General features: G+C 41.8%; 1 protein-coding gene across 5 annotated transcripts in view; it reads right to left on the bottom strand.

The window, feature by feature from the left end:
• Positions 1-13,194, bottom strand: part of PPP1R9A (protein phosphatase 1 regulatory subunit 9A) — a 132,734-nt gene extending 119,540 nt beyond the window's left edge. For 2 of the 5 annotated variants that reach the window (XM_027639459.1, XM_027639460.1), the window contains exons 1-2: positions 13,095-13,190; positions 10,330-12,019 (exon numbers count right to left, since the gene is read on the bottom strand). In XM_027639459.1, the coding sequence (XP_027495260.1) occupies positions 10,330-11,796 (1,467 nt within the window). In that variant the 5' untranslated portion in view covers positions 11,797-12,019; positions 13,095-13,190. Of the gene's footprint in view, positions 1-10,329; positions 12,020-13,094 lie in introns of all 5 variants that reach the window. The other 3 variants (XM_027639458.1, XM_027639457.1, XM_027639456.1) reach the window with 3 other exon arrangements.
• Between the last annotated feature and the right edge of the window lie 107 nt (positions 13,195-13,301).

The following is a 13,301-nucleotide window of genomic DNA, read 5'->3' as shown; positions in this document are numbered from 1 at the left end:
AAAGGGGAATAAAGAGCTACACGGTCTGGCAGTCTCTTCATACCAAAGATCATACTGAAACATTCCCATTTGTGTTAGTGCACTTTGACACACTGTTAAATTATCTTTTTCAAGAGCGCTCTAAACCTGTGGATTAATGAGGTCTCTCTGCTTTGCCCTTGTGAAAATATAGTATTAAAATAATTTGAATATTCTGCTAAAACACAATGAAATCTACTGGACAATCACCCAAGTCAACATTAATGAGCAAATATCTTTGCGCTTCTGAGAAGGCTGAGCTAACAGATAAATATTTAAGTATGTCAGATTCTACACACCTAAGGAATCTAAGTATGTCAATACCTAAATACTTAAGTCCATCCTAAAGATGACTGCAACTTTATAAAGACGTAAAGATGATTACAGGGCTAGATAAAGCATTGGGATATTTTTTATCAAAAAGGCCATGATCTAGATCTATTAGAAAGCAGTTTGATAGCATAACTTAAAAACCTCTATAGTTTATTGCTCTTAAAAAAAAATGTGAATAGTAAATTTGAAATACAGGTTTTTTTTTATCAAATAAAAGTCCCTAGGTCTACATGCAGCATAGACTGAATATTAAAAGATATCCTTTCAGTGTGAACCAGCATCTTATGCCCTTGAGATTATGCACTGAATACTAAGGCAGATGGAAACCACAGGGAAGAACATCAGAAGTTACAGATATGCACAGACTAAGAAGTGCAGCTGTATGTGTAATAACATACAAGTGAGTCTCGGAGATAAATTCTGAATTCACCTCTTCCAGTGACTTTATCATATGGAAGTATCTCTGTGATCCGGCAGGTCTCTTGAATCAACTCTAGTAAGTAACTGAAGTAAAATTTGCTTCCCTCACCAGAACACTTTCTGCATTAAAAAGGACACCACAGAATAATAGCTATTGCTTTGTATTGTTTCACTACAGAAATATAGGGTACTTTTTAAAATACATTATTGTGGCAGGTAAGTTCAACGGTACTGAAGGAAATAGCGACACTTAACAGGACTAACAGACACTATTAGACAACACAGTAGTCTATTAGGAACATAGGAAAAGAGTGCCTGCTATTACAATTCTTTAATCTTATTTGGAAAATGTTCAATTCCACCTTAAAAGTGGAATGCTGCCCCTAAGTCTTCAGGTACCTTTTCTTTATGAATATACCAGAGATTTAATCATGCTCTTTTTCAGGCTTTGTCATCACTCACTGGCCAAGGCAAATTTCTTAAGGCCCTTGTTTTATGACAAAATCAACCAAGAAAAAGACAGATAAAAGCACCAAGTTGCTGAAGCTCTTCCTGCAAACACACTTGCCTTAAGCAGAATCCACCAGACACGTTCCAGATGAAGTCTCCTTAGCGAGTTATAAAATGACACCCACAATTCCCTACCACTTTCAAAATATTTTGCCTTGTATCTAGCATGCCATTTCCCTTCCTCACAGCTGCATCGCACCACGATGTCATTCTGTGCTAGCAAGTCACAGAAGGGCTTTCTCCTTAGCAGTTGTCCCCTTCAAATGAGTTACTAGTTTACCATGAAAGTTCTCACCTCATAAATCCATTCACACTACTCAAGTCCTCCCAGTCACCCGTATTTTACTGTAATCCTATGCAATGATAAGGCTTCCCTATTTTCCATCAAAAGCAACTGTCATTAGTGTGCTCCAACTTTCTGAGACAGAACTACTGAAATTTTTAACATGGTCTTTTATCTTATCAAAGGCAGATCCTAATTTATTCTGACATGTACCGCCTCTGATAAATCCATTTACATGTATTCCATTTGTCTCCCTGCCTTTGATTCTTTTAAAAGTGTTTGCCACGCTATTGCTGTGCTACAGAAAATAGAAAAAAAAAAGAAAATATTAATAATTTTCAGGCTGCCAGAACCACCTCTTCTCCACTTTCTGAAAAAAATAGCTACTGCATTTGCTCTTCTGCAGTTAAAAACTATCTCTATTTTGCTAGTGTTGTTTGTTTTGAAATGTTTGCTACAAGATTTTTCTAAAATACAACTTCTTTGACCCAGCCCCATACAAACCTGAGCACTAGGAGCTTCTAAGTTTCTTCTTCCTTTCACTATATGAATTTCCATGGTAACAGTTTCCATCTGTATACGTTTATTTCACTCTTAATCCCGATTCCATGTTCAACATGACCTACTGCACCAAAAATGAAGGCAAAATTGTAATATAAACTGGGGACGATAACTCTAATCATAACTTTATCCTCACTGCATAATGCCCAGCTTCCTTTCTTGTTTCATTTTTAATGGATAAATAGCTTTTTACTGCTTGGATTATTTTCCTTTACAAAGTCAAATTCAGCTTGACTTCTGGCAACTTCTTATTCGCATTTGAGGCTTCTGAACCTTATGACATTCTTCATTTTTGAACAACCACTTTTGCCACTCCTTCCAAGTTCTTGGCTAGCTTATTATGTTCTCTTTGGCTGGCTTTTTTTTCTGATTAGGTCTGCAGTCATTCTGCCTGTGTATTCTGCTTTTTCTTGAGATGCAAATCCTATGCACTTTTTCTAATTCTGAATCAAAGAGCTCCCTTTGCTCTTTGGTTCAACTAATTTCAAACCATTTCCCTACAGTTTCTCAGTCTGCATTTTTGAAATCCAAAACTTTAATTGGAAACCCATTTCAATCGAAACCACATAAACCTCTGATGCCAATTATTCAATCCAAACTTGGTTGCTACAAACAGTTATCCTAGAATGCCCTTCATGCTCATGAAACCTACTTTAAAGCAACATTATTTCGCGACATTATTTCTTTTTAGTTCAAGAACTGCATGTGAACATTGCATCCAGGAATTACTGATCTTTAGAATTAGTAGGGAAATTATGACCTATACAAGAGTTCAAGTCTCCACAGCACATTGTGGTAGGCAAATAACTTTATTCCATCTACTATATCCCAATAACTTGTATACTTAATACAAGAAAACTCTTTGGCACCTGAAATCACTGTGTATGAAAGACTCATCTACTGAAGGTATAAAATTTGAAGTCAATAATATGAGATATCCATGTACAATGCACTGACCTTCTAAGAACCAAAATAATAACCTGTTCTGGAATGCTTTATCCCTTTGCTGTTCCTTATCTCAGAGCATCCAGTCTTTGAATCCTTAATATTTACTTCTCATTCCTTTCCCTGAAACATACATATATAAAAGGTTCTGCTTTTCATAAAAAGATCTTTCACAACAAATGCAACTGAAATAAGAGAACAGGTCCCAGAAATGCTCTATATATCCCACCACCAGAACAAAGAACCTGCTTTTTTACACTGTTAACTTTTACAAATAATCAAAGTTAGCATGACAATCCTTGCAGTACAACCCATTTTATTACTGCTTAAATCAGTAGAATTCCCCATAGTTGACAATACCTGAAAAAAGCGTAAGTTTGTTTTATGTAGCAGAATAGACATGTTCCAAGCTACCCAAGCAATAGCTCTGTATGTCAAACTACTTCACAAGTAAAGATGGATTTAAGGCAACAGACTAAACAAATTACAAACTTGCTGCCCATTTTACAGAATTCAAATATCAGCATATGATCCAGTAATATATTCAACACTATAGGAGACAGAGGCTTAGCCTACTTAATACCTAGTTTTGTCCTTTAGCCAAAACTATCATCCATTCCTAATGCTGTAAACAAAGCATGGACTGTGGTGTCCCACCCTTACGGGGAAGGAGTACCCAAGATTCATAGATGCTAGTGGTCGAAAGGGACAATAAAAGACAGAGGGTCCACAAAAGCTTACAAAGTTTTATTAGTAAATTATGCACTTGGCATGGAAATTGGTATAAGTTAGTCCCTATCTCCTAGTATAAGCACATGGCAGTGGGTTTTGAACAAAGGTATAGGGTAAATGGAGTGGGGGCTAATGAGGGGGGGGAAGCAAGGAAGAGGAAGGGTGGAGGGGGGGAGAGGGGGAAAGAGAAAAAGAGAGAGAGAAGAAGATTGCCAGTCTTGGCTCCAACATTTATACAGCTGATGAGATGCCCAGGGTCCTGGGGTATGCACATGCCTGGGTTTCATGAGGATATCTTTCTACAGATAACTGTTCCCCGCCCTGGAGATAAGTTTCTTGCTTTCTACACAAATTAGTTATCCTGTGCAGTCTGATCTTCTATACCTTTCTGGAAATGGGTCAGAGGGCTTTGAGGGTTCTTGGAGGCCTTAATCGCCCAGTTACTGGATTAGCCTTTGGACAACATGCCATGCCCCTTTCTCAGTCTCATTCCTGTGCTTGTGGTGTATTGTGTAGTGTTTATCTCCAGGAGCAAGAACAAGGACATCTGTCCCAGAAATGTGCTGCCCTATGTCCATATGGTCCACTTCTCCAGCCACATCCTATTCTTTAGTGTATTATTACCAACAATCCTACGCTTCACAGCTATCTGGCTACTGGTGTTTGAGACATACACATCAACTCTCTTATTTTCTAGGCTTCTACCTGGAAGAGGAAATGGAGTAGGGAACCAGATTTAAGGAAAGCAAAATATTCTTTCAGTGATTTCAGAAAGAGCTACACATCTTTCTTTATCTGTAAGCTTTCATAATTAACCCATTCAAAAGTGGACAGATTTCTCAGATGCTGTAATCATTTCAAATCTAACAAAGCCTCATGATTTTTCTGCAAGTCCTATCTTCCACACTGGCCTTAAACAACAAGTATCCTAACATGCACCAGTACTACTTTATTTATAGAATCACAGCCTCACTGCGGGTGGGAGGAAGATCTGGAGATCACCTAAATCCAAGTCAGTATTCACTTAAGTAAAACACAAATAGAAGCACTGGCAAGTTTGAAGCCATGGCCTGTGCAATCCTTGCAGATGGGTAATCTTCTCCTATGACTCCTATGATCCAAAATAGTTCATCCACATTATAGCAACAGGTAAATACAGTACTAAACACTTAATCAGGCAAAGAAATACTTTTTTTTAAACACTAAAATTTGAAAATGTTTTCAGCATACTTTATTTTGATGTTTACCAGACAAACAACTACGATACTTTAGAGTAAATATTTCTAAAGTAATTAATGTCAGATTGTTTCACATTCTTTCTCTGCCACTATTTACATTCCTGAACACGTTTTGCCAGGTCAACCCCTGGTATCAATACAGGCTGAGGGATGGACATACCAAGAGCTGCCCTGCTAAGAAGGACTTGGGGTTGCTGGTGGATGAGAGGTTGGACATGAGCCAGCAACGTGCATCTGCAGCCCAGAAAGCCAATTATATCATGGGCTGCATCACCAGCAGCATGACCAGCAGGTCGAGGGAGGTGATTCTGCCCCTCTACTCTGCTCCGGTGAGACCCCACCTGGAATGTTGCATCCAGCTCTGGAGTCCTCAGCACAGGAAGGACATGGACCTGTTGGAGCAGATGCAGAAGAAGGCCACCAAGATAGAGGGATGGAGCATCTCTCCAACAAGGAAAGACTGAGAGAATTGGGATTCTTCATCCTGGAAAAGAGGGGTGACCTAACTGCAGCCTTCCAGTACCTGAAGGGAGGCTTACAAGAAAGGGGGAATGGCTTCAAACTGAAAATAGGTTTAGATTAGATATTTAGAAAAAAATCTTTACTGCAAGAGTGGTGAACAGGTTGCCCAGAGAAATTATGGATGTCCCATCTCTGGAAGTGTCCAAAGTGGTGTCATGAAAGGTGTCCCTGCCCATGGCAGAGGTGTTGGAACTACACGATCTTTAAGATCCTTTCTAACTCAAACCATTGTATGATTCTATGATTTTAGTGACAGAAATGAGAAATAACTAAAAGAACGATTCATTCCTTGAACTGATTTTTAATAAGAAAAATCACCACATAGTTCATAAAAAAAATTCAAAACAACTTTAAACACAAATATTATTATTATTTGTATTCTACACTGAAGAATTATTATTATTTGTATTCTACACTGAACTACAGTCAGAGCACTGGTAAAATGTCTTCAAAGGTGAGAGAGAGATAAAGAAAAGCACAAGTTCCAACTCCTGAAGACCATCTGAACAAAATATGATCTGGAAAACTGAAGTGTTGTGGGGTATAAAATTCAGTCATGCTGCATGACAAAAGAGAGGAAGCACAACATGAGGCACAAGCACTATGATTATAATCCCTCAGTAATGAATTAGCTGAAGCATGGAAGAGCCATTTGCTACACACCTTCCTTCCTGTTACCCTTTCTCCCATCTACCCCAAAACTTATAGAGGTCTGCAGAAACGTCCCTTCACCACTGCATCCTGAGGAAGCCTTATGGAACACTGAAAACTGCAGCAGCAGCTTGAGCTAAAATCCCATAGAGCACCACAAGTTACCTGCTGTCTGCCATACGGTCTGATCACATACTACCCAATCCCTTGGCTGGTAGGAGCAAGTCAGAGGAGCAGAAGGTTGCAAAACGAGACTCCGCAGGCGACACCAATTGCTGCTAACAGCTTTAAATGGTTTAACGTGTAGCTGGTGCCAAAATCCAGGCACTAACTGAAGAGGCAGCCATCAGCTATCAAGACAGCAGAAATTCTGGACTTGGAAAGAGAAGAGGTGAACATTACCCTTCCATTCTAATTGTACCCAGGATGGAGGAAGTGTAGTTCAAAAAGGACTATGATTTGGACAATCAATAAATTTCCATTTGCTAGAGCATGGAAAGCCAGGAGATAATGAATTCTGCACTACTGGCAATCCTTGTCCAATTAGCCTGCAGTGTTCGGGAAGCGGCATAACAACTCAACCCTCGGGAAACCCTGCAAAACTCAATGAAAAAAACAATAAATCACCGAACTGCTGGTTTGGTGGGTTTTTTTGTTGGGTTTTTTTGTAGAAAAGTATCCCTGGCAAAACTAGGGTATTTTTTCCTCAACACATCTACTTATCTTTTTCACCTCTTACATTCACCTTGGAGAGCTTCAGTTCTATCCCTGAGCACAAATGCAATACTTCATCACAAGAGCAGGCCAGGGCTGATAAAGCTCCCACCAACACATAGAACTACTCATATCAGTGATGCCACACTCCACACTAGAAACTCTCCAAGCCTGCAGTGGCCCCTACACTGTCACCTACACCTAAAGGGACTTTCAACAGAGATGAGACCAGCAAATATATCCCATAATCCTAGACCAGAGCAAATGGCCCATGGAGGATGGGATCTCTGATAGCAAAATTACAGACTGTAACAGAGTAGGATTTCCTGCATGCATTGACTTGAATGTTTATAGTGAGTTTGTCAATAACTGGGTTATCTTCCTGCTCGGGAGACAAGCAGAATTCACTCTTTATCAGTCTCATCCTTCTGCCTATACTTCACTACTTCTCACAGCCCCCAGCATTTCCCCTAGAGGGACAAAAAGTCCCTGAACATGTCTACCTGAAAAATCATACAAAAAAATAGTCCAAAGATGTTTATCTAAATCTGCTGAGACCTTCAAGTAACAACTTTATGACAATAACTACCCATTGATTTCACAGGTTACACATACAAATGCCAACTTTGTTAATTATTTCAGAGCTCACCTGCAGGAGGAGAGTGAAGGTACGATAACGCAAAACCAGCACTAAACATCTAGAGTTTTGGTTGGACTTTGCACACCACTATCTAGCAGAGTAGTTAAGTACAAATTGCTTCATTTTCATAAAGAGAAATTGGTTTTCAACAGTTCAGAAAATACTGCTACATTGCTTTATATTTTCCTCTTTCAATCACACCATAATAATTCAGCAAATTATTAATGAAACCAGTTATAACCGCTAATACACAAAATAGTGTAGAACAGAAAAATTCTTAACTAGTTGCTGTCTATTCAGTTAGCAAGCATCATCCCCACGTAACAGATGGGTACAGGGAGTTACTGGGTAAGTTCTTCCGCTAGCACTGTGCAAGGGGACAGAATGCAAGTCCCCCATGGCACCTACACTGCTCATTGATACCTATCTGCTGGGCAGAAACCTCTTGCCAGAGCCAGTTCACAACCTCCTAGCAGTATGTTGAATTGGCAATGCTGTTGGAGAAGGAGTGCAGGAGCCCAGAGACTCAGAAGCCACGAGGACTCACCAGGGGATTTTCCAGCTGCCCTTCCTGGGTCCCTGCCCGCGGCAGCGTGGCCCAGCAGTGACCTGATGGCACTGGCAGCCTGCCAGGGCTTACACCGCTTGACACTGCTAAGGGAACTACAGAGCATTGCAGAGAAAAGGGAGGAAGGCTCGAGAAGAAGTTTTTAATTTTCCACAACTTTTGATGCACTTCTTCCTCCTAGGGCAAGGTTTCCACGTGGTATCACTTCTGCTTCCCCACATGACTAAAAGATTGCATGCACTGGAGGTACCACAGACAAAAAAGCAGGGGCTCTCCCAGACCTCCCAATCCCTCCTACAATGTTCACCCCCAGAGCAGCTTTTATTTTGTTTTCTTCCTGTCTACAATAAAGACGCTACCATAATTAAAGCAATGATTCTTTTACTTTGTATAAGCTTGTTAAGAGTGCTTTACGCTTAAACCCATGACAAATGTACTCTTTCATTATTTACACAAACGACTTTTAGAGCATTCTCCTGATGGACTGTTATCATTACTGTATAATATGTAATCTGAAATTAACATAGCATGAAAAACTTGAAAAGAAAAAGATTTATAACTAAATAATTGAGAAAATGCTCTTATAGCACTTGGCATGACAGCATGATTCAGACACACAACCACAATATACTGAAGTAAGAATGTCACTGTTAGCTCTTCCAGAAACAGCAGAAAAATCTGACCAACGCAAGAATAAGATCAGCAGAGTCACTTTTTGGATTATCATTTGTTGGAACCATCATAAACAACTGGTAGACCTTTAGAAGTGAGATCATCTTATCTGTTAGTACAGCCTGCAGGAGAAGGAAGCAAGGTGACAACTTCCATAATTCTTTGTAATAAAAATCTTCTATTCCCCTCCCCAAAATTTAAGAAAACTACCTAGTTCAATTATGGGAATAATCTAGAGGAAGCATAAACACGTAGAATTTTTGGTTCATGATGCAAGCCTTAATAAAATACCAACAAAACAAAATAAAATGCATTATCTTGTCTTGGAATATTTTGTTTCAGTGTAAAAAACAGTCTTTCAAACCATGAAGAACACAGGACTATTCTTCTCCCTCCACCCCACAATAAACAGATGTGAATACCTGGTTGCTTCCTTCAGATGAAAATTTCGTAATACAATATACATCTTACCCTGCCTTAAACCACATGCAGTGTAAATGCAGATTTTGTAAATCACATTACTTCAATAGGGGAACTTCTGTTCATTGATTTAGTGATTTTCATTGCTAAGCTCACATAATGAAAATAGTCAACTTCAATTACATATTTTTAATTTTAGAGTGTTTGCATTTCAAGTACTCGATAATATATGGCTGTTTTAAGAGCCATTTCTGCAAAAATTACTATGTTTTTGAATCGTCCATTTGAGACACCTAGCATCTTCAGCCAGGGTCAAACCACCACATACATGCACTAAAACAAACTTGGAAGTAAAATACTCAACCCTGAGACTCAGCAGTGAAAAGCCGGTACAACAAAACATGACTAGTTATTGACTAGTTATTCCTTCTTGCACTGAAACATACTCTTACCTGTAATTTCAAGGTACTTAAAACCACATCATAACAGCTCTGCAAAAACCACACCCTTCATTAGGTATTTCAGTCAACTGACTTCACCTTTCTGTAGCACTAAGATATACTAGATAAACATGTATTGCTTTAAAGTTTTAAAAAGTGACAACGCTACTAGAAAAGATGACACAGAATACAGATGCAGAGTATTAACAGTCCTCCACTACAGAATCCCACTCTATTTCATGACAGAGTCTTTAAATACAGGTATTTTAAAGAATATCTGCTGAGAGCTGAGGAAAAGCCATTCAATCTAAAGAAGCTGTGATTTCAAATGAAATGAAACAAGCAGCACAAAGGCCACCAAATACCCACATCAACATTCCACCATGTGGTTACAGTTCAGTCTTGGAAGTCAAAACATGCATGCTAAATTCTCAAACTTCACAAACGCAGTTGTCATTCTCAATTTCCAAGAAGTCTAGGAAATCACACGAGTTCATCAGAGCTCGGCTGCCTTACTTCATTTAAGATTATGTTCACTGGTTGACTGCAATAAAAACATGTATCAAAAGATCCTCTACAATTTTTTCAGAGAGGAGATCAGATGTCAAAATCTCCTTCAAATAAAGCTGCATTTGAAAATTAACCAACAAAAGAAACTTTACCTTAATTGGAGCCCGGCTAAACTGTATTTTTCTGTTGGCTGGGATTTCGTCTTCATCTGGCAGTCCATTAATTTCAGAATATTCCATATCAGGTTCATAACAATTATTTTCATCACTGTCATCTAAATCATCCTGTTCTGTACCTGTCTCTCCCCAGTCAGAATTATATCTGGATCGTACCCGATACACATTATAGTCAGAGTGCATGTACACGTGGGAACTCTGAAAATTAATCACATCTTCATTCACATCTTTTTCATTTGTCTCATCATAATGGGACTCAGTAGTATCTGAAACCGCATCCGTGGCAAAATCACCACCTGAAGCAACATTTCTGGTTAATTCTGCAGCTTCAGGTCGATCAAAGATACCTTCTGTATTTTCTGACTGTTCCTTTTGTTGCACCAAAACTCCTGCCTCTGTTTTTGACTTACTCCTAGAACAGCGGTCCACAGGTCTTTCACTGTCAAGCACGCTGGCCAAATCCTGTTGACCTGTTGCAGAGCTCCCAACAGAATCAGCACTTGCCTCTGTCCTCTTCTTTATTTCTTCAGTTGTTTTTGAACCTGCTGAAATGCCTGTAGACACTTTCTGTCTTGGTGTTGAAGGTGTGTTAGTTTGCTGAGAATTCTCAGCAGACATCACGCCTGTACTTTGTTTGGCTGGGGGAGACCATGTGCTAGCCTCTTTCAAAGGACTGAAACCCTCAAGGTTTGCAACTGGGGAGGAGATACTTGTGACACTAGATGAGAGGTTTAGTGGATAGTGACCAGTTACAGAGTACTCTTCGTTGTTTTCTGACTTTTCTACAACGATTGCATTGTGTGAGTCGGTGTTTTCAAAAACCGCGCTGAGCTGACTCACAGTTGGAGAGACGGTCTCTGTTCTTGGGCTAAGACTGTCCAGTGAATCAGTGCTGCCTCTGTGAGACTTGGAGCTACACCACTCATCCGGAAGCTCGTTGGAAATGATTTTCTCTTTCTTTGGGGAATAGCGATTTGAGTGTCCCATTTCATGAGCATTTCGCTCAAACATCTTTCGAGTTTCAGTAAACTTGGAATAGGAAGGACCATCATGGATAGTATCAAATCTACTAATCCTTTCTGAAACAGATGATTCCAATTTTACAATTGAACCATCTGCTTTTTCTACAAATTCTTTAGGCCTAATTCGTCTTTGAGGTGATGTAGGGCCACCCTTCCCCCTGGTTTTAGGGGCAACTCCAGCACTTTCAGTGGGCTCCATGCCCATCTGCATAAATAAGTTCTTGATCCGATTGACATTTGAGCCATATTTCCTTCCCCTGCTCTGCGAGGCCTCTCCTTCCTCTTTCGCTTTTTGGTCTCCATCTGATTTCGGTTTGTCAAAGGTGCTTTTCAGCGCCTGGAACTCAGTTCTGTAAGCATTTCTGTGAGGAGAGGCACTTCGGAGGGTTGATCTTTCTCCTGAAGACTCTGTTTTCATCATGTTTACTCCAGGACCACAAAACCTGCTTGCATAGTTTCTCTGGCACCACTCTCAGTAGTTTGTCACAGCTGAGATTCTGCTTGAGGAGTGTTTTTCCTCAGAGGCCACTGCTCTTCAGCAGGAACATCCTCGACAGAAGATCTGGAGGCAAATATCTAAACACATGCAGTCAATTCCGACAAAGCAGCACGACCAAGGACTCAAGAACAAGGGCTGATTCAACCTGCAATAGAAAGGAAGGTTTTCTGAACCATGTCAGGTACTGTTACTTTAAATGTCACAATTTCCACTTAACTGTTATTTGAGACGTTTACAAAAAAATACTAAAAAAAAACCCCCAAAAACCCAACCTGCGCAGCCACATGAAAACTTATCATTACAAACTTTTTCAAAGTGACTTTTACAATCTATAACATCATTCTATAGTGAAAGAAGAGATTATCACATCTTATCATTCACAAGTACCATGGCACAAATACGCACGCAAAGGAAAGGCAACGTGACATGAAATGTGAGCCACTGCAAGACAATCTTTCCTCTCTCATAGAAACATAATGGTAGAAATACAATCAAAGATAATATGCTTAGAAAGGCAAGTTAAACATCAGCTCGAGGGAATTCAAAAAAATGCACCCAAAGTTAACATCCTCATTTGACATGGTAAAGAAAGTGAAATCCCGTTAGAGAAAGTTGCCCCTTGTCACGGGCAGCGGTTTTAACATCTGGAGGAGCCTGGAGGTGCCCAACGCGGAGATGCAGAAACAGAACCAAGGGCTGGACCCGTTCCCCTCCCCGGACCGCGGGGCTCGTCCCCGGTCCCCGCAGCCCAGCTAAGGGCAGCACGGCGGTCACCCAGAGCCAAACCCTCTCCCTTCCCTTCCGTCCCTCCTCCCCAGCCCTCGCCCTGCCGCGCCGCCGCCGCTCCCACCGAGGCGGAGACGCCTCGCTCTGCCCGCTGCACACACGGTGCCGGTACCACCGCCCGGAGCCCCCGCGCCCTGCTCCCGCCGGTCGCCACGGGCGACTGGAAAGGCCACGCGGCAGCGGCTCTCGGCGAGACCCGCCGCTCTCGCAGACGGCAATAAACTTAACCCGAGCGGACAGCGCTGGAGCCCCCGCGGCGGCTCCTCCTCGGGCAGCCGTGCCGCGCCGCCGGGCAGGAGCCGCGGGCGGCAGCACCTTGCGGCAGGGCAGTGCCCGGGCAGCCGCCCGCCGCCCCCGTGGAACAAAAGCCCGGTGCCAGGGCTGCTCCTCACGGAGCCCGGCGCCTCTCCCTCCGAGCGCGCATCCCGCCTTACCCAGCCCACAGCCGCGACGGGCTCCCCCGACCGCCCGGCTCAGCGCTGCCCCCGCGCCTCCTCTGCGCAGAGCGGCCGCTGCCGCCGCCCGCCTGACAGGAGGCAGCAGCCGCCGCCGCGTCGCCTCAACGCCATTGCAGGCAGCGGCAGCGGCGGCGGCGGCAGCGGGGCACGGACACGGCTCCGCGCGCACACCCGCGGCGGCGG

Source organism: Corapipo altera, unplaced genomic scaffold, assembly GCF_003945725.1.
Source record: "Corapipo altera isolate COAL_440 unplaced genomic scaffold, ASM394572v1 44, whole genome shotgun sequence".
NCBI classification, from domain to species: Eukaryota; Metazoa; Chordata; class Aves; order Passeriformes; family Pipridae; genus Corapipo; species Corapipo altera.
The sequence above is the reverse complement of the archived record's forward strand: the minus strand, read 5'-3'. Positions and strand labels throughout refer to the sequence as shown.